At 41.5% G+C, this 21711-nt stretch overlaps 1 protein-coding gene across 5 annotated transcripts; it reads right to left on the bottom strand.

Annotated features, from left to right (window-relative positions):
* Window positions 1–466: 466 nt before the first annotated feature.
* Window positions 467–21275, bottom strand: RCBTB1 (RCC1 and BTB domain containing protein 1). Of its 5 annotated transcripts, none has more exons than XM_052664580.1 (12): window positions 21137–21275; window positions 17159–17309; window positions 16587–16737; window positions 15938–16104; window positions 13419–13577; window positions 12320–12427; window positions 11651–11793; window positions 8543–8733; window positions 5976–6102; window positions 5350–5501; window positions 4437–4567; window positions 467–1417 (listed from the first exon to the last, which is right to left on the bottom strand). In XM_052664580.1, exons 2-12 carry the CDS (start codon window positions 17300–17302, stop codon window positions 1277–1279), a joined length of 1614 nt encoding a protein of 537 aa, XP_052520540.1. In that variant the 5' UTR covers window positions 17303–17309; window positions 21137–21275; the 3' UTR covers window positions 467–1276. The 5 variants fall into 5 exon arrangements, 4 of the variants coding, with proteins under 4 accessions (XP_052520540.1, XP_052520543.1, XP_052520539.1 ...); XM_052664583.1 differs by having other exon boundaries at window positions 20925–21275; XM_052664579.1 differs by lacking the exon at window positions 21137–21275 and adding an exon at window positions 20911–21024.
* Between the last annotated feature and the right edge of the window lie 436 nt (window positions 21276–21711).

Genomic DNA, 21711 nt, shown 5'->3' on the forward strand with positions numbered 1-21711 from the left:
CTGCACTCCTCCTGTCATGCTGTAGAAGATCCCTGCTCTCTACAACACTATGAAACCTTGGCTCTGCCACACTGAGCAAAGGTTTACCCCAAAAAGCCAATCTGCTGTTAATGTCAATCTAAACTTCAAACTTCAAATTTAAACTTCTCTACCCTTGGAGGCAGCACAATAACATCCTTATTGCACATGATACAAACAGTAGGTGGCACGTGGCCACTGTGAAGTTACAGCATCAGTGTTTCCTGTCAGCAACATGGACTGCAGTCACCAGGTGCCTACAAACTTCAGGCTTTTTGAAATGGAGGTCACAGGTGCACATCAGGCACAGTCAGGTCAATAAGATTCAGTAATACATCATCTGTGAGGTTTTTTGGTTGTTTTTTTTTTTTTTCTAATAAATCAACTTAGGTGTAGCAACATAACACAAAGCTTGACATTTTCTTCAAGGAAGTTTGCTTGTAAAGAGTTATTTAAAAAAAAGAATTTTATTGCACGTAGTTTAAATTTATACAATACTTAACTGAAAAAAAATGAAACAAATGCTTTCAGAACAGTGTATTCTTTTTCCACTAGGGGAACCAATTAACTAAAGTCAAAGTGGGAAATCTTCCCATTAGCTGTCATAAATATTACTTAAGCAGATTACAGAAAGTATACATTACAACTTATATTGAGTTATACCCAAATATAGAATTTGGCTTCAAACTAGATCTGCTAGCAGCCCCTCTTTTCTGAGTTGCCTTTGTCAGTTGCTTCTGCAAGCTCTGAGGATGCTCTGGTTTTGCACACTTCTCTAAGCACCGAATACACTTGGTTAATTACACGCAGCAACCAGCAATTTCACATCATGCAACTGCAACAAAAGATATCCATGCCCTTTGGCTCTTTATAACCCAGAGAGCTAATGATTTAAACGACTTCATTCAGGGGCTCTGAGCCCTTAAACAGTACATTTAAAATATTAACAGGCAACGCTAGAAACAGGATTTCCTAGCCTAAAAGTCCTTAACATCACCTGGTGCCTCTTGGATGCTGCAGTGTTTACTCTCTCCTTTGTGAGGAGCTCTGCTGCTAGCTCCTCCATCCAGATGTGCTAAATGCAAGTACATTGCCTGACAGTTTTACAGCAGTTCAGTTGTGAGTACAGAGCACGTTTTGCTGTGGCCTTGCACAGCTTCTGCTGTGGGACACCAGGTACCGCTTTTACCCGCGCAGTTACACCGACCTGTTACATCTGCAAAACATCCTACAGACGCCCGTCGCTTGCAGCCTCAACTCAGTTCTTAAAGGCTCCACATTTACTGGCTTTAGCAATGAATTCCTTCAGCAGGGGACCGTCCATTTGCCAAAACGCTGTCGTTTGTGTCACTTCGGTCAAGTGGTTAACACAGAATTTAAAGCAGAAATCCTCTAAGTCCTAAATAGAAAAAAAAAAAAAAGCCTCATTATCTTTCTTCCATTACAGCAGCTTACATTCAGTAGGGCACAAATGCCTTTCTAAGCTTTACTTCTGCAGAGAACCAGACAAACTAATCCAGCACCTTTCAACCTTTTCCTCCCTCATCCCAGCATCCCTACAGAAACACGTCAGAAAATGATTCTACCCTCACTACCACAGTTATGGGGACAAAACAGCCATGGTTTGGTTTTCCCTATACAGCTGAGTCACATTCCTCAGAATATCTGATTTTTTTGTACCTTTTAAAGTTTCTTCATATGAACTGTCTATTTACATATACTGACACCTGTTAAAACCCAGTACAAACAACAGGAATTGCTAGGATAGCAAAACATAACCAAGACTGTGGATGGAGGCAATTCAGCTCTTTCATTCCATAATATGAAGTCAGACCAAGACTGTGGATGGAGGCAATTCAGCTCTTTCATTCCATAATATGAACTCAGACCTCTGTGTAAGGCTGCTCAATTTCCTGCTTAATTATATAAAGCCTTCAAGTTGCTCATCACCAGGCTCAATGCAAGTGTGTATCAGGCAACATTAAAGCAGAGTTTAAGCAGAAGACCTCATGCTCATTAGAAACAGACCCAGGTTACACAGTGCTTCACAGATGACCCAAATAAAAATAAAGATACACTGTGGCACAATACAGCATTTCTTGCAGAAGTTTTGCTCTGGATATTTGAGACTGCTTGGAAGAGCCTTCCATTTAAGGATTTGAAAAGCCTCCCATTGCACCCATGTGATGTCAGAGAGAAAGGATGTCTAAAAAACAAAAGACAGCAGCTGACAACGTGATGCTGAGCACAGAAGGTTTCCCGCTCACATTGTTTCCAGCTCTCCTTTGAGGAGGAAGGAAATCAATTCCTTGTGGTGCAGAGCAAAGCTGCTTTAAGGAACATGCCACAGCCCTTCCAGAACAGCAGCTCCCCATTCTGTTCCACTTCCTTCAGTGCTTCACCAACTTGTGGAACTGTGCTTTCTACATAAGAACACACCCCTCCTCCTTAGCTCAGACTGAGTGCTGCAGCAAGGCACAGCAAGTGTGCGCAGCTCTTTAAGCCACCATAGGTATGACAGGCTGGTTATCATTCAGATTTTCACTTAAGGTCAACAGTGACAACTAGGGCAACTGTGTGCCAGCGAGTTCTTGACACAACAGTGATACAGAAATGCGTCCTGGTCTAACACCAGGCTTTCTGAAGCTGCAGATCTTGACTTGTTTGGCATCTGTGCAATGAAAAAAGACAAGCTTATTAGAACTGAACACTGAGGGTTGTTTCTTTTTTTTAAAGAACAGAATTAACCAGCATTTCAAACAAAATTACATCATACACATCACGGTATTTTGCACTGCTTTATTAAAAATTCATATACCAAGTCAACGCAATAAGGTGTACAACAAATAGTATTCTTTCACTATTAAGAAACTTCAGGAAATTCAAAACTCTGTATCAAAAAGTCTGAATTTCATTTGTGGATGGATGCACTCCCAGCAAGCTGTACTTAATACAGATTTAAGTGAAAAGAAAAAAAAACACACAAGTACATCCAATGAATGTTTTAACCTTCCTCAGAAGGAAGACCTGAACTAGTTCTAGGCACTTCATCCAGTCACTCAATCCCCAAAAGCATGGGGGAATTTCACATCCTAAAAGCACTTTAAATTAGTGAAGTCCTTTTACCTACTGTCTTCCAGACACGCAGACCCCTTGAATGAACGACATCACCCAAGCAATTTCAAACTCTGATCTACCACTACTATACATCTTTAATTATTGTTTTAAACAAGGCAGCCCTTCAGTATTGCCTACTCTCTCCTTGATGTAGCATTTGGATCAACTTGCACTTCACTTCCAGCTTCCCCTTACAGGCAGAATCAATCACTCTGAGCACCCATTCCACAACCAACCTCCTAAGGCTAAAGTACAGAAAGCTTCCTGTTTTCTATGACTTGCACTGACACAGCCTTTAATCACCACAGAGCTGAAGCCATAATTCAGACTCTAAGGCAGCCCTTCACTAAGGTACATCAAACCAGCAATGCACCACAAGGCTCTGAAGTAAAGTCTCTGAAGTAGCTGCGTTAGGGCATTTCATGCCTACTGACAGCTCTCAAGTGCAAGAAGCAGCACAGAATTCACTTACTGAGAACCAACTCTATATAAACAGCAGGTGAAAAACAAACTAAACTGCAAATATGATGCATGGATACTATTTTGAGCACAAAGGACTGAAGAAAGCCCAGGGATACTTCCTGATTACATGACAAAGCTGCATACCAGTGATGTCCTAACGCAGACATTCTGCAGGATGTTTTACTGGCCTTCCTCCTTTTTCACATGCTGTTCCTCAGTCTTCAAAATTAATTAGGTTCATAAAGCAGCTGTAATATTGCCATTTCATAAGCATAATTTAAAGAAAGTGTATTTGACTGTAGTTAAAATAACTCAGAAAATAAACCACTCCTCAGATCCTACCACCACGTGATATCACGTGTAACCCACAACCTTACAAGACCTACAAGAGTTTCTTTCCATAATGTGATTTTTGTTTTGTTTTTAAGCCCTTCTCTCATTTGAGAGTTAGTCTTTATCTTCTCTTTTTTGAGGCTTTTTTCCTCCCACAGAAACAATAATTCATGAAAACTGTTCTAGACTTTCACCATGAGCTAAGCAATGCAAACACTGACAGATACCAATTCTCTACCTGCAACTTCAGTCATCTTTAGATATCTGTGTACCAGCTCACCCTCCCCACACCTCTCTGCCGAGTCAAATCCAAAAAATATATATAAAAACCATATTTGCAATGAAGCTCTTAATTCCAAAGGCAACATTCTCAAATCCTGCAAGTGGCAGATAGTGCTATCTGATATTTGGAGCTAGCTTATATGAAAACATGACTGACTGCTTTCTTCCACAGTTTAGGTCAGAAAGGAGCCACCTGTTTAAGAGATTGAACTTTGGAAATTTACCTCTGCATCATATCTGACAGCAGCAGATAGCAATGAAAATGCGTTTTCCACAGTAATCCCTCTCTTGATAATGTGCTGACACAGTCTTTTCAGTCTATTTTCACAGTATGAAGTAGCCAAGTCCAAAAGCCCTGCAATTAAAATGCCACCACATTAGTCACATGCAATTATTTCCACCCTTTCAACAATTTCCCAAGGTTGCCCAAGGAGGCTGTGGATGCCCCATCCCTGGAGGCATTCAAGGCCAGGCTGGATGTGGCTCTGGGCAGCCTGGTCTGTTGTTGGTGACCCTGCACATAGCAGGGGGTTGAAATAGGTGATCATTGTGGTCCTTTGCAACCCAGGCCATTCTGTGACTCTATGAATTTATTCTCCATGGTACAGGCTGCATCTGCATTCTGTGTGCAGTGCTATGTGGCTATGACACACTTCTTGCAAATACCCTTTTATAAGAGTATTTTACCATCAGATAGAAAGAAAGGCCTTTTATTATCCACATGCTACAATCCTGCTAATCTCAATAAATAGGTGAACTGTTCCACTGATTCACGTACCTAAATGCTTGATAGTGGAGCTGTTGCAAAATCAGCACAACATGAGCATAAGTGTACTGCAGTAAAAATCTAGGCTTGAGTCACAGTTTGTTCTTAGCTCTGCTACCCAAGTTTCCATTATTACACGCAGACAAATCCTTTTGTATTATCCTGTCTTATATTCAGTAAGGTGTGCAAGTGCTTCACGCATTACTTCTGCTGTAGCAAATTTGCTACAGTGATTGTTTAAAGCAGCACAATCAATCACCAGAAAAAAACACATCATAGGACCAGAAGCCTACATTAATACATTTATTCTTCGTGCCCTTTCTCAGTTTCTCTGGATGCTGCTGTCTAACAGAACTGGACCACAACAATACCTATTGCATCTTCAGGAGGAAGGTCCACACTGTCTGTGTACAAGTACTCGAGAAAGGCACGATACACAGGGTAAGAAAACTGGTCTACTTCTATCACTTCCTTCATATCCTCATTCCAGTAGGACTGAAACATGGTTCTGAAGTGTTCACACCTAAGAGACAAAGACACCATCTGGAACACTATTGTATGAACAAATGAATAAAACATTCTAGCCTCTCTGAAGTGTATATTTGGTGCCCTCTATAATAGTCACATATATGTTACCATATCAGTCAGTGGTCCAGATTTTGGTTTGTAATAAAGTGTACACTGTTATGCACCAAGACAAAACCAATTCAAGCTATACTACAGAAACATTTCAGTATACACTGCAATCAGACTAGCTTAACAAAATATATTATTCTGGTAACAACAAATAGACTTAATGAAAACTATGAGTATGGACTGTTTTAAGGCAGTTTTGATTCAGTGCCTTCTACAGTCACTTCATTAAAAGTGATTACAGATACACAGGTAGTATATACTGCAGATTTAAGGTATCACCCCTCCTATTTCCCATCTCCCCTTAGAGGCAATGCTAAAAGGTTTTGTTGTTTAAACAGGAGCTGTGAAATACAAGCACTACCTGATTTTTAGAACAGCTTTATGAACATGGATGTACTTTCCATCCACTCGGAATTTTAGGTCTGAGGTTTCTGGGCTGTCAAACTCCTTCTTCAGAGACTCTGCTACTGTTAAGAAATCTTCTTGCTCTGCAGAAACAATTTTTAAACAAAGAAAGCATGTGTAAGCACCTTATCCAGAAGGCACACATCACTGTAATTAAAGCTAGCCACTGAAGTTGTTGAATGTCAAGGGCAGTATCAGGGCTCGAATGAATGAATCTATTACCCTTTTCTGTTGGCAAGGACTGCTCCACAAGGTGCATGCAGCAATGGTCAGCAGTCCCCATTCCAGCTCATTACCCAGCACCAAGGAGATTCTCCAGTACCTGGAGGACTTCTTTCTCACTCTACGTGCACAGACCAGCTGTAAAATTAGCAGCCTTCTAGCAGCTTAGCAATAGTGCTGGGTCAGCTCTGCTCTGCACTCGCACCTGGATTACAGCAAGAGAGACCAGCCTGCAAACTCATCTCTGGCCAACCTGCACCACCTACAGCTCACTAGAGACACTGTGTACAGCAACAGCCTGCAGGTTGTTTGACTCTTTGCCAGAGCTCACTAATATCAACTACTGGTGATGCTGTTACACTCAGTTCATCGGTCAGTCATGGCAACACAAGACCTGCTGCAAGAAGGGAGACTGTACTGAGAATACAGTATGTACTTTAAAGGATAGACAGCTTTGCAACTTTGGAAGGGGATTAAAGCTGTGAGATCAAAGCTCTTTGATAGTTCTTAATAATAAGGTCTACTGCAGTGACCTCAGAAAGGTCCCGTTCTTCACCCCTAGAAATCCTAGTAACATATGCAGCACAAGCTGGCTAAGACTGAGTAAAGCAAGAACTCTAAATTTTTAGATAACTCAACTTCAACCCATTATTTTAAGCATCTCAGAAGTACAAAGAAGGAGAAAACAGAAGAAAGGAAAAAAAATTGCACTGCAAAACGATGCAGCTTGTCTCCAGTAATCCACAGGACTGCATATAGATCATCCACATGCTAACTACTTTTCATAATTAGGGACAGTTTAAAATGTGTAACAGTATATATGTGTTATATTTCTGTCCCCCAAAAAACCTAAACTCTTGTAGTTTACTCTGCATGGATCATACACAGAGCTGACATCTCACTGGGGTTAAATAAACCACACTCCAATACCCATTCACTTGCTCATGTGATTTTTTTCCTAGGTCACCAGCTTAGTTTAAGCTATGCTGATGATGGACTTTCACCCCAGATACCTTAAGTCCATTCCTCAAAAAGGCTGCAGATTTGAACTTCAGTACAGTCAATCCTGAGTGACTGACTTATTTCTTTGGTAGAACCATCATAATTGGAAGTAGAACATAATCTTTATTCAGAGTTAGCTCTCACTAAGAAAAAAGCTGAGAAAAGAAAAAAGTTTTCAGAGCCTATGTGAATAAAACAGGTGGAGAAGGAAAAATATACACAGGATGGAGATTAAGAATGCTCAGAGAATTACTGTTCTTGATGTAAATATTGAGTAATTGGGAATATTAGGTTAAGAATTAAAATAGAGGAACAATATCCAAATGCCCTTCATAAAAACTAAAAATTAAAGTTACTGAAAGTGGGAAGGTGCCATTTAGAGCCTTCACAACCAGGAAAATACAGTTCAGGACAACCACCAGACCTCTGCAAAAGGCAAGAATAACAAATATTTCATAGGATTAGAAAACTGAGGAAGTGGGATAAAACAAGACTGGGATTTGCCCAGAGACTGATCAATCCAAGCTGATCTTCTGTCTCTGGTAAGCTTGTTTAGTTTCCTCTACAGATGAGATGCTATTATTCAGACCACTGTAAGTGCAAAAATGTGCTAAATGAGAAGTTATTGTGGAGAAGCCAGGTTGGGAGAGGGACTCAAACGTTTACAGGGCTGTCTACAGGTAAGACAAATACAACGTGTAACGTGCAAAGGTAACAGTACAAGTCTGGAGAAAAGGTTACTTTTGCTTTCCTAGCATGAAACATAAGAGATTTGCTCTTTCCCATTCAAGCTAGAAGAGTAAATATGAAGGAGGAAAAGCTAAAGGCAACGCATACTATTCAAAGTCATTAGAGTCCAAAGTAACAAAACTCAAGAGCATTCTTTTGAGTAGAAAGAGTTTTAAAAGTGCTAAGTAATGCTCACTGATCTGGGAGCCATTCCCTATCCTGAGCTGAAGCTCAAACATACGAAATGCACAATTTTCACAGTGTAAACAGGGCAATTTCTGGATGTTTATTGGCAAACAATCTTGTTAACCCCATTCTGGATCTTTGGCTGAAGCAGACCGCTCCCTTCAGTAGAAGGATGGAAGAGAAACACCACCATCACCACCCCTTGGAGAGAACTAGTTTTAAATCAGTTCTCCTTAAAGCAAGAACCATCCTCAAACAAGCGGTACACTGCAGTAATAACCACAAGCCTGCACAGAGGTTACAACACAGAAACAAATTTCATAGCAGTATTTAAATCAGTTCGGCTTTCCGAGCACCGGCTGCCATCTCAGAGCTCGTTCTCACCTACTGAGAGAAGACGCCACATAACAGCAGGGGTAGCAAAGCAAGCAAACACATCGTCAGTGCAGGCAAAGTGAGTGAGGTGGGGAAGGACCACAGACTGGCCGCGGCACTGGCCCCACATGTACACCTGGCCGCTCTGTGTCTTGGCAGCCGAAGTGTGAGCAGAGTGGCAGGCTGCAATCTCCACGACCCTGCAAACAGAAGAAACCTTGTCAGATACTTCAAGGTATGGAACTGAGCGACCTTCTAAGCGCTGTACCAAAATAAAAGCTGAGCAAGATACGTACTGATACTCCTGCGCTTCTTTGCCCTGCACCAACATGATCCTGCCTGAACAGATAATTAAGAGCTGCACTGATGTTTTCAGATTACTCTGTAGATCTTATTGTAATCAGACAGTGCTTTGATGCTGTCAGTTTTACTGGACGTTTCTCCATCTCTTCCATAATCATAGCAAGGAGATGAAGAAAAACAGTATTTCCCACCCTCACCTTTAAAAGCAATACACGTCAGATACTTATTCTCAGTGATAAAAGCTTAAGGAACTCGCAAACCTACAGACAGTGAGCAGATCAGAAGGTTATAATACCACTATGGTATGATAGAGCACTTCACAGAACTTTCAAAACAGCCATGAAAATTCTCTCAAATTAAGATCCTACGTATTTTTCAATAAGCCTTTTCTTCGAGAAATATTTCTGTCTCTCTTTTAATCCTTGCCCCCCACCTCCCTTATGCAAACAGAGATCTGACCTGCTGCCTGTGTTTCTGGCTTCCCATTTTGCTGTTATTTTCATAGAATTACAGAATCATTTGAGTTGGAAGGGACCCTTAAAGGCCACCAGGTCCAACTGCCCTGCAGTGAACAGGGACACCTACAGCTCCATCAGGTGTTCAGAGCCCCTCCTGCCTGACCTTGGGTGTCTGCAGAGATGGGGCATCCGCCGCTCCCAGACAACCTGTACCAGTGCCTCACCACCCTCCTTTCTTTCCCTTAATGCTGAAACTCAGCTTGGAACAACTTCCTGCTCAAATGAAGCACTGCCTGTTGAAAGTGAATACACACTTAACTCTTCATTCTTAAAGAGCTATCACTGCCTTTTAAAGTAAAGTCTTAAGTGTGCTACTGATGCACACATCTGTGTTGTTCCTCCCATTGCTCACAGAATCCCTATCTTGCTATTTAGAGAACCAAGAAGAATCACACTTCCATTGAAAGGACTGCCAAGGATATTTTCAGCACTTCTGTCCAGACAGCAAACAAAAATCAGGGGAAGTCCTAGGGTAAGTTCAAAGCTGAAAGCTATGCTTTCCTGGCTTCCCCCATGTTAAAAAAGCATCAGAGAACTTTATGTTTCTGTGCTTTTCTTGTTTTAAAAAACAAAACTATAGAAAAATCTAACACGGACCAACTGGGACAAATAAATGTATAACAACCAGTCTAAAAGCATGCATCTCCAAGTGTTTATTCCTTTATAGAACAATATTCTTGATAAGTCAGCTTTTTAGGCCACATACATTTTAGGTACAAAATTCTTTCAACGTTAAAGACCAAGATCTAAAATAACTTTCAGTATACATACAGGTAATAGGTGATACGCTTGCTTAGTATAAAACAATACTTTTGTAGTAAACGTTTGGTACAACATGGTAAGTGTACACTTACAAAAATTCAACTAATGTATCTTCGAAACTGCCTCCAAGCTAACACAAACTTCAGTCTAAAAGAGCCTTAAAAGCTATATGGGCAAAATTCTTTAAAATAACATAAAATGCAATTCAAGGAACTGTCAGCAACTTTATGTGTGACAGAAGAGTCATATAAACGAAAGGATCAGGAGAAGCATTAATATGCTTCATGGGAAATGACAGCTCACCCACTTGGAGCACTGTTTCCAAGAGAGTCAAGTCAAGCAAGATGAGTGTGTTCAAGTGACTTGTCTCCCCCTTAGATTCCAGACACAACTTGAACATTTACTTGCTCCTTTTTCCCCCTCAACCTCTCTTCAGCAGAGAGGTGCCCTAGCCTCTGATCACCTTTGTGGCTTCCTCTGGACTCGCTCTCAGCTCCAAATGAAATATTTCACTTTGCTTCATTATGCCAGTTCCTTCGCAGACAAGCCAGCCTCACCTCAGTGGTTCCTGCTGCATTGGTTTCTATCCTTATTCCAACCCCCCTCCAAACTTTTTAAAGCCCTTAAATAATCCCAGCATTGTGCACTTTTTCATTTAATGAAAAGTGTGAGAAACAGGAAAAAAATAGGAATGACTTCTTAGAATGACTGTTCAGACATCTCCTCAGCTATATTTTATACTCCAATGCAATGGAGGAAAAGAAAGTCAGCCATGAGTATTCCCTTGTTAAAAGAAGACTGTAACATAAGAGATAACACAAGTTAAGGGATTTATAGACCATGATGCTTTCAAACTAAATTAAGACTATCTTCAGGTAAATACTCAGCTCCAGAGAAAGGGAGTGAGGTCCGTGTTTGTAAGTGAACAGCAGAAGAGCTGTAAGACTTACATCCCAAATATTCTAAGAGTGCTGAAGGAGTGCTGACAAAGGTCAATCCTTTACAAATCTGAGAAATTGCTAAATGGTACCACTGATAAAAGCAGGAGCATTTAGCCACAGCTCTAGCAAGCTTGTAAACTGAGTTCTGTTTCCATAGTTGACCACTGTCCAGAGGCACTTGTCCAAAGCTCTTTCACAAAACTGATTTTCCCTCACTTGTCACTCCTTCCTGCCATCATCCCCTCCCCTTTAATGAAGGCCTCCATGCAGCTTAAAAGTTTGGCTCATTGATTCCATAGCTCCAATTTTTTTTATTTTTTTTTTTATGTTTATTTATTTTTTTTTTAAAGGAACCACATTTAGAGAAGCCAAACACTTGGTCATTTTTTTCAGCATTGTGAAAGTATAGAATGTTTACTTTCAATAATCTTTGGAGAGAGCAAAAAGCATTCAGTCTATAGAAAGAGTTACCGTGCTTTCAACACTGGCAATAAAAACAGAATAAAAACCCCAAATGCACATGCTTCCAATGCTACAGACCACATAACACATGCCCAAATATATCAACACAGAAACAGCTTCAGAAAGATTACCTTTCTTTCTCCATCATGATCTGCAGTGGGCTTAGCTGGTTACTTTTATTGCCAGTTCCCAGCTGCCCATAAGTGTTAGCTCCCCAGGCATAGAGCAAACCCTCGTCTGTTAGTGCTAGAGTGTGTGCATAGCCACAGGCAATCTGTAAATGTATAAGCATTATTACTAAACAGAAAAGAAACAAGAACAAAATTACCACACACATTACCTTAGTCTAGCTGACGTTAAACACCTCAGGCATTCTTTTATCTACCTATCTTCAACCTAATAAAATGTGTTATTTCTCAGTACTTAAAGCTGGCACAAAACACATTAGAAGGGCTAATTAGCATATCAACACAGAATCTAATTGGAACATATTCGTTCCCTTGTTTCCCTTTTTGTATTTGCCCAGTGCAGTTCACTCCTACAGCTCTATAACAACAATGTCATTTTTATCTAGAACAATCTACTCAGCTACAGTAGCCAAACATAAAGCATTCACAATTACAAAAGCAAGCACTCTGTGGAGTAACTACCCCTTCTTATACTCCTAATGCAATCTGTAGGAACCACATAGATTCAGCATTAGAGCTGTGAAATCCAGAAGCAGCAATAAGACTCTAAAGATACAGTTTTAACAGATGCTAGAAACACGAAAGCACCCCTCATTTCTGCATTAGACATACCTGGAGTATACACACACCATGTAATGCTGCCACTCTGCACGGCGTTAGTTGGTTGCCATTGTTTCCAAGACCCAGCTGACCATTACCATTGTAACCCCAGCCATAAACCTAAAGGCAAAAGGAAAACAACAGTAAGCCAGCCTCCTAGAAATACAGAATATACATTCTTGGTTTCTTCGGATTTAATATCAAGCACAGGTTCAAAAAGGATATCTTATTAAAAGAAATCTGTACACTGTTTCAAAAGGAATGCAGGGAAGGATGACAGATACTAAATACACTGTACAACTGACCGCATTCAGCTTTTCAGTCCTGCATTACATCTTAAATTTTATTGTGTTCAAAAATACATCTCTTTGAAGTACTAACACTTTTGTAATACACAGATTTTGGTTTACAGGAAGTTTTAACAGATTTTGTTGACTTTCCTATTTCCTTTTCCTATACTTTCCTCCTGATTAATATAATGGATTCACTTAAGATGAAGCCCCCAGCTTAGCTCAAATTTTCCTTTTAGTTTTATTATGGTGGACAGACGAAGACAAAAATGGAAGCTCATCTCAACCTCAAGGGCCTTTGCAGCCCCTCCTGTCACAAGAAAACGTTACACAGTGAGACAAAGTAAACTTGAAGTTACAGTTCAAACTTAGAGGCAAGTTAGTATTGCAAACTTCTTATTTGAAATGGGACTGTTGCACAATATTAGGGAAACAATCAAATTCTTCCTTTGGTGGATTTTTGTGGGATTTTTTTTTTTTTTTTGGAGCTGGTAATTCAGCAATACATTCAAGAACTAGGATCATTCCATCTTTCTGCAGGAAGATTAACCATTTAATTGTGCATGTTTTTAAAACTCTAATCAAGAAGCTACTGAAACGATGAAAATATTGAATACAACTGTTCACATTCCTGCAGATGCAGACTGGATGAAGGCATAATTCAATGCAGTTTTTGCCATAAGATGGAACACCTACATAAAGACAGCACACTTGAGCATTTGTAACTTGAGCACTTTGTATCAGCATTTATTCCATGCTCAGAGCTCAATCTCATAAGACAGGGTAACTGACACAGAGTGAATGAGCACAGCAGTGCTTACCTCACCGTTGTTCACTACAGCCATGGAGGAGGTCTGACCACAAGCAATGCCAACTACCATTTTATCCTGCAAACAGTTTGAAACTCTCCGAGGAGTCGGCTGGTTTGCTGTAGATCCTGATCCAACCTGCCCACAGTTGTTATAGCCCCAAGCATACAGCTGTCCATAAAAGAAGAAACAAACAAAATTGTAGTTTAATACTTAATAGCAGTAATAAATAATAATCTTATGATAGCCAAGATCAGGTAAACCAACCTATTCAATTAGCTAAAATGCTTAAGATAATTTTCATCTGTTTTAAGTTAATGAACAGCAGAACTGACATCACAAATAAGAACACAGCACTTCTCCAGCTTTTTACTACAGAATCAGAGCATTTGACTTCAGCCAGCACAAGGCATGTACTTCCACCTAAAGTAGAAGTCAGATCAGAAGAGCAGAATGAATGGACTTTATGCTTTTCACCATGTTGGAAAGACATGAATTCAAGTGAAAGTGATTTGATTCCCAGACACACAGAAGTCCCCCCTGTTCAGTACTCTTGAGAGAACAATAACCTAGGTTACAGCCAGATAATCATTCCTCTTTTTCACTCTTCTAGGAGTTGTTAAGGCAGCTGGTTTTATCAGGCCACGTGTCCAAGTAACACAATCTTGTTACACAGTGGCATTAACAAAAAACAGCATTTGTAGCAGTTTCAAGTTTGCCAGTGGCACACAGCTAATATAAATATTAGTAAAGCCTTCTTTCATGTGGAAGTCCAAGAGACAGGGAAGTAGTTTGCTATAGAAACACTTACAGCTTTGGACATTCAGTTTCTTCAGTATTTATTACTGAAGTTACACCCTTGCCATAGAACTATTTTTGACAGCTCTCTGACAAACCAGACAGTTGAAATACTCACTATGGAGATGCTAACCACCTGCATGCTGACAGAGATACCTTATGTCAAATCTGCACACCCTAGGGTGCCAGTTAACCAAGAATAGAGCAAGTTCATCAAGCCAAGAGTCAGACATCAGTAACAGCAACAGAACAAAGCAACAGAAACCCACTACTCATACATCATGGCTAATTTGAAGAGAGGAGAAAGCATTAGTTACTTGTATTGTTACTTGTAGTTTTTGGATCTTTGATCCCTACTGAATATTTTGATCTAACAAATCTCTGCACAATTTTTATTTGCAATGCATTACGCTCACACTGAACCAACAGTACAAATGAATTATTCCAAGCATTTCCATGAGTTACTTCCAACTCCAACGCCTCTCTGAAAACTTCAGATCAGGCCACAAGGCTTTCTGCAGCCAAATCCTTCTGTAACTAAAACTCCACTTAAAAAATTTCATTGCTTTCAATTTAATTGATTCAGAAACAGATAAAACCTCAGAGCACAGACTAAGCTACAGCAAGGTACACTATGGATGTGTTTATAGTACATTAACTAGCCACAGCAGCTAGGCAGCTGCAAACATCAGCTCCATGGGAAATACAAAGAAGTTTCCCCCCTTCCACTGAGATTTCAAACACGTTATGTTTATTACAAAAGACAGCACAGTCACCCCAGGCAGCTACCACACAGTAGCTGACACCAAGAGTTAAGCTAACACATGAATACTATTGCCTTCCCACGTGGAAGAGAATTACATATCAAATTCTATCATTTAATCCAAGCAAACATGACAGCACAAAGATCTTTTCTAAGCACAGGCTCTCCTTTCAGAGATATAATGCATTCCACTTAAATTAACTCAGTCTCTTCCCTACCCTCAGCTCCTTTGCGTTAACTGCAGCATTATGACTCCATAATTAACCATAACTCAGATGTGCTCAGATTTCTGGGATGGACAGAGCTGCAGTTTCCATTTTCATTGCTAGAAAGCTTTGTGCTTTTTGTGGTTTTGTTTCTTTTTAGGCAGAGTCGACTCGAGCTCTCTTCCATGCAGTAAAATGCAGTTCCAATCACACACACATTGGTCAAATCTGACTAAACGGAGAATAATTGGACGTGTTTCCCATGACACACAGCCTCAAGCCACAGAAACAAACAGCATAAAGCAGACTTGGCACATGAACCAGATGCTCGCTCAGCAGCTACACACACAAGTGTGCAGAGATGTACAAAGCAACATTCTTTCCATAATAACAGTGGAAACCATGAAGACTGCAAGAAGCAGACTGAAGGCTAACCAGTGACAACTCAACAAACATCTTTAATAGCAGAATTGCAAAGCAAGTAATCTCCAGTTTTGCACATCACAAAGAGTCTTCCCTCTGTAAGCAGTACAGCTGCCTGGTGTCCTCCTTGTGAAACATTTATTACACTATTATTCCTTTTCTTCGGGGAGGAAAGGCAGGAAGTAGTGGGGAAGCTATTTTCAGGTCTGCTCTGAAGTAAAGGACACTTTAGGTCGAGGCAGCAAAAGAAAAGGTCGAGTTGTAACCACTGCAGACTGCAAGGTCACCTACATCTCCCACTTCAAGAAGGAATTAAGAGATTTGAACGGGTTTCAACTTACGTCCCCATCAAACGATAACGCCATGGAATGATGAGAGCCACAAGCTACTTCAATCACTTTCTTTAGTAACAGATTTGTGCAGACTTGAACAGGAGTAACGCCCTGATTGGTCGCACCATTCCCAAGCTGGCTGTAGCCATTATGTCCCCAAGCATACACTTCTCCATCTGCAAAAGACATTGAAGAATATGATAAACCTACCACAGATTCTGAGGAAATTAAGATAGAATTTTAAGGATTGGAAAAGTGCCAACATGACAGTAAAAAGAAACTAAGTACTGAAACTAGTACAACGTTCCTTTGGATGCTGACAGATTATGTATGTTGTGCACAACCACTACACATAACGTGGTATGACCTCCAGATTACAGTGGAAATAGGTGAAAGAAAGCACACAGGTAAAACCAAGTAAGCCACAACTGATACCATAAAACTCTGCAGTTACCACGCACTGGAGGTGCAAGGGAAACGTATTACTGAATATATTTGGTTCCACTTAAGATCAATGAAGACCCCCTAGCATACACATAATAATGCATTAGTATCCAATTAACAGATTCACACAACTGTCCTCTAATCCACTCTTGTTAAATATAAGCAGAACTTAAATCTGTAACTTATCCTTCTATATTTAACACTCGTTTCCTACCTTCGGTGCAAAGTAGAACATGTGGTCCACTTCCATAACTGAGACTGGAAATCTTCTTCCCACACAAGGCTTCTAATTTCTTTGGTACTATTGTGCTCTGACTATCTCCAGTTCCCAAACAATTGCTGCAATTCAGTCCAAAAACAAACACCTGAAAAACAGAGGAAGACTGATTTCAAGTGACTTACACTCAGGTGTGCACAGATTTGGTGATATGCAGGTCTTCATGAAGCCATGGCAGAGCTTTGCTGTGGACTTTTGAGGGTCAAAGACTTCACTCACAGTTAAATTCAAATGTCAGCACTGGGCACTCGGGAAGTTAACTAATGAGTCTAAAATGCTTCAGATCTGTGTAGGCCAGAAAGCCAGGCTTCTCATTTGTAGGAACTGCACTACAAAAAGTACACAATCACAAAAGTGGAAGACAGTATTGTCATGTAAAAGCATATTCTCTCAGCTACAGCTCTACTTCTGAGGACTCAGTCCTACTAGTTCTATAAGATGTGAAAGAAGAAAAGAAATCATAGTCTACCCAGGCTTGCAAAACCTGCTCCATTGTAGTAAGGCCTTACCTCATCATTGTGTGTAGTGTATATGGCTTCATTGGCTGATGTACCAAACACACACGCTTTCCGAATAGATGCTATTTCTTGAGGTGACAGCAAGGTAAATATTGGCCACTTTCCCACATCCACCATGATGTTACTGTGTCTCATGAACTTACTGCAAGCAAGATGACAATGTCAGAATTAAGAAAATCTTATCTAAAGGTGTATTTTATGCTTTTATTAACAGGTAGTAAAATCATGTCCTTTAAATGAGAAAAAAGATGTGCTAATTGGTGTGTCCAAGAGTAACATTCTATCCTATAGGAAGTATTACATTATATTCCTATGTAGTAAGGTGAACAAACAGCAAATGACTGGGGTAGGACACTAGAAGAGTGGTCTTTTCTCAACTAGGTATATAAGCAAACTGTATGTGGTACTACTAAACAGCCACCATTCCACAAGACAAACTTGCTGGTTTGTACATTAAATAGTGAGATACGTGGGAGGAAAAGCTGATTAAGTGAAACTGTCATCATTTCTTAGCTGGAAACATGCTGGAAACAGTTGCTTGGATAACAGATGTTGTATTCACCCGTCAGTGAATACACACGTGTATGTATGTCCTTACACCGTGCTGCTTCTTCCCAGTTTCCCCAGGATAACCACACCAGCTTAAGAACAAAGCTGCCAGCCAACAAAACCTCATTTAGGCCTTCAATCTTGCCCATAAAAATTATACCATTGCTTACACCCTGGGGGGATTCTACCACTGTCAATCTATGATCCATTCCCACAGTTACCAACAAGTCCCACGAGATCCAAAAAGTTTTCATTGGAGAGTTCCACGGAACTCCTTGATACTTAGTTCTCTCCTTTATCTGCTTTAGATACTCTAGCTTCTCATGCTTGGTTCTCAAAACTGTGCTGACAAGCAAGGCAAAGTTTCAGAAGAAGTGCTATCTAAGACCAGCAGTGAATCCTGCAATGCAGTATGCTTACATGTTATTGGTCACTTAAAAAAAAAAAAAAAGTGATGTCTTGCTCTTTTGAGAAGACCAAGTTCCAACTCAGTCCATTCTTGACTTCACCTACTTAATTTACCCTACTTAATGCAAACTTGCCATGAAAAAGATTTTTTCTTAACTATTTATCTGCTATTTCCCACAGAAATGCCCAACTTAGGCATAAGCACCATTCTTCCCCCCCACCTAAAAATGGATTCCCTTACAACCTTAGCCACTTTCCTAGCTTTCCAGTAAGAGTCCTTGGACACTACCAAGAGACTACGCTACATGTGTAGCACACCAGGTTCTCTCCAATGACAACCTAGAATTCATTTCAGCCCTGGAGCTAGCTGAATATGAGGAGCAAAAGGCACAAGCAGAGTTTCTTCTGGGCACATCTTGCAATGAAAGGCTCATCCAGAAGACCTCAGACATGTCACTGCAAGCAGCGGCACAGAGGGACACGGCGTCCTTCACTCACCTTCCTGTACAACACGAGCAAAGAGCTAAGTTTACTCGTGCTGATAATCACAGAGGCCTGGACCCCACTACAATACACACCTCTCAAAACCTGCACCTTAATGGGAAGTTTTTAAGTGCAATGCAGTAGCGAATGTACTGGAATTCAAGTCTCCATCAATCAGCTAACAAGCCATTGCTTGGATTCTATATGCAACACAGCAGCAGTTCCCAGGAATACCCGTCATGTATACATCAATATCTACATTTAATGCCTACGTTTCTAAGAAAAGAATATGAGAAATCCTGGTCTAGTACCAGATCTGGGGGTTGGTGGCCCTGCTTGTGGCAGGCGGATTGGAACGTGATGATCCTTGGGTCCCTTCCAACCCAAGCCATTCCAAGGTTCTATGAAATGCTTGTAAGTACAGAAGGCATAATATTAAACTTGGTGCTCTGGTAGATATTGCTTTGCAAAACACTGCGCCCCATTCCTTATTTCTGCCTCATGACCCCATGATAAACACCACCACACCAACCGTGCTGCTTTATGCCATGCCAGTATTCCACCACTGCAGAACCAACCAGGAGAGGGGGCTCATATCAGCCCCTCTTCTAACTACTTTGACATCTTTGAGATTACCCAACAATATCAGCAGCCAAACAGGAACAGAAACAAAGATGACTGCTTAAATTTCAGGAATGCCAAAAATAAGCAAGAAAGGATGACTTGTCGAAAAGGAAACCAAACTGGCCTCACACTGCGCTGACAAGAAACGAAACTCAAAGGCACCATCAGCATTAGGGAAAAAAACTCCTAGAGCTGTTCACAACAAGACAAGCCCGGTGCTGTCAGAGATAGAAGCCCTTCAAATATTCTGTGCTGAACTGCTGCCTATGCATTCACTAGCCTGCCTTCTACAGAAACAATGAGCAGGCTGATTCCAAGCGATACACAGCATGCATACATGAATCTCTGTCTAACAAAAAACAAAACAGAACGACAAAGCCCCTGAAAACAATGTTTACAAAATTGTTTTAAATCCTTTTAGATAAAATTTTATGGAGTTTACAGTTTAGCTGAGCATACCCATGCTGTACAGAACAATAATACAATATCCTGCTGGGAAAATAGCACCCTTTGTCAACAGAACAAAAAACTTCAGTTAACTCTTCAGAGATTATCCCCCTGTAAGGATTATCTGAGAACAGTTGTGTGTTTGTGTCACTCCTTCCCCAGGATCCAACACTGCAGCTTATTCTTATTCCTGCACAGAAAAACAGCAGGCTGAGGCCTTCATTTCCCCTACTGGGAAATCAACCAGCAGTGAGAATACGAAAGCTAGAATATCCAGTTTCAGAAAAACAAGAAACAATTGGCAAACTTGATCCTCTTTTAAGTATCCCTCAAAGAACAGCCAAACTCTAGACACAGAGGTTTCCTAGACAGGAGGGTGGTCCTCCCAACATCTTCTCTCATTTGGTTTGGTTTTTATCTCAAGTTCCAGTGCTGAGAAGAGGGAAACAATGCATGCTACTGACATTGACGGGATACACAAACTATTGTGACATCTTTTTTGGTGGCAAGGAGAATGTCACATCCCCGAAATCACATGTCATAACTTATTACCTTCCTCAGACCTTACATAAGACAGGATGCCTGAGACAATATGCTCAAACCTCTGTGTGCAGGTGACTTATTTTTGGATGCCTTTCTAAGAGCAGTGCAGGGAAAGACTAAAACCTGGCAAGCAGTCCTCCTGGCTCAGCAGCTGGCTGAAAGAGATGCAAGCAAAAACCAGCACATACATGGGCACCACTGAACACAAGGCTGTTTTAATCACACAAAAAAAACCCTTACTAGGATGACCGAGCCACTCAACCACCGTAACAAGGCTACAGCCCCAGTCACAACGAGCATTTTCCTTTTCAATAAGAAGCTGAGTCATTAGCACAACTCACTGAAGCCAATCACTCTGGACAAGACACCCTGGAAAACCCACCTATATTCCAGCAAGATGCATACAGAAATAAGAATGCCCCAGAGCCCCATGGAGTAAGGCAGCAAAGATCAGTTCTCCATCCCCAGTGCTGCTTTTCTAAGCCCCTCTGTGCCCCAAAGGCTCTCCCACACATTCCCCTGAGTTTCAACACAGACAGCCCGCCTTACCTCCTACCAGCAGCCTGCAGGACGCTTTCCCAAAGAGGCAAAACTGCCCCCATTTAAAAAAAGCATTACAGATTACCAAACAAGAGACTCCAGACCTAAAGAGAGTAATTACTAATATAGAGACCAGCGAGGAAAACAACCTTCAGAGCCTCACTTTTCCAGCGTGCTCGACCTGCGCCTTAAGGAAACGGGCAGCAAATGGAACGATGAGCAGAAGGTCCTGAATGCGAAGACATGCTTTTTCTGAAGAAAAGAAAAGCGAGGCGCCGGGCAGCGTTGTGTGACAGCCGCAGCCTCACAGCGCACGGACGGAAGAGCGGCAGGCGGGAAGAGCCGGCCGGGCCGCAGACACCTCACGCTCCTCACCCAGCCGCTGCCGCATCCTCCGGAGCTGCTCCCTCCGAGGCGCCTCCACACACTGCGCCCGTTACGACCGTTGCAGCCGCCCCACGGCAGCGCGCGCGCCGGCACGGCACACGTGACAGCGACCAGAAGAGGACGGAGGGCGACGCGTCACGTGACACGCCCCCTTATTTCTCCCCCACCCCCCCCTTCCCGCTTGACTGTTCGCGCCTGCCATCACGTGACCATCTTCCTCGTCGCCTATTGGTGTTTTGCTTCCAAGGGGTGGAACACGTCACCGCCGTCTGTTTTTTCTTCCCGGCGCTGTGAGGGACAGTGAGTGAGCGGGCGGGGTGGGGGGGGGTTTTAGGGGCTTTTAGTTCAGCGTTCACGCTCCGCTTTTACTCAGTATTGACTTTTTCTATCTTTACAGCTGCGTGCTTATAGCTGCAGCTCAAGGACAGGACACAGCTGTGGGGGAGGATCCAGGAAAGGGAAGAGTGCAGAGCTGCTCTCCCAAGAGAGCCTGCTGTTGTTTGACGAGGCTCTTACCAGGAAATGGTTGCTGCTGCTTCAAGTTTCCTTATTTTCCTGGCCGT

Source organism: Tympanuchus pallidicinctus, unplaced genomic scaffold, assembly GCF_026119805.1.
Source record: "Tympanuchus pallidicinctus isolate F22 unplaced genomic scaffold, pur_lepc_1.0 scaffold6, whole genome shotgun sequence".
NCBI classification, from domain to species: domain Eukaryota; kingdom Metazoa; phylum Chordata; class Aves; order Galliformes; family Phasianidae; genus Tympanuchus; species Tympanuchus pallidicinctus.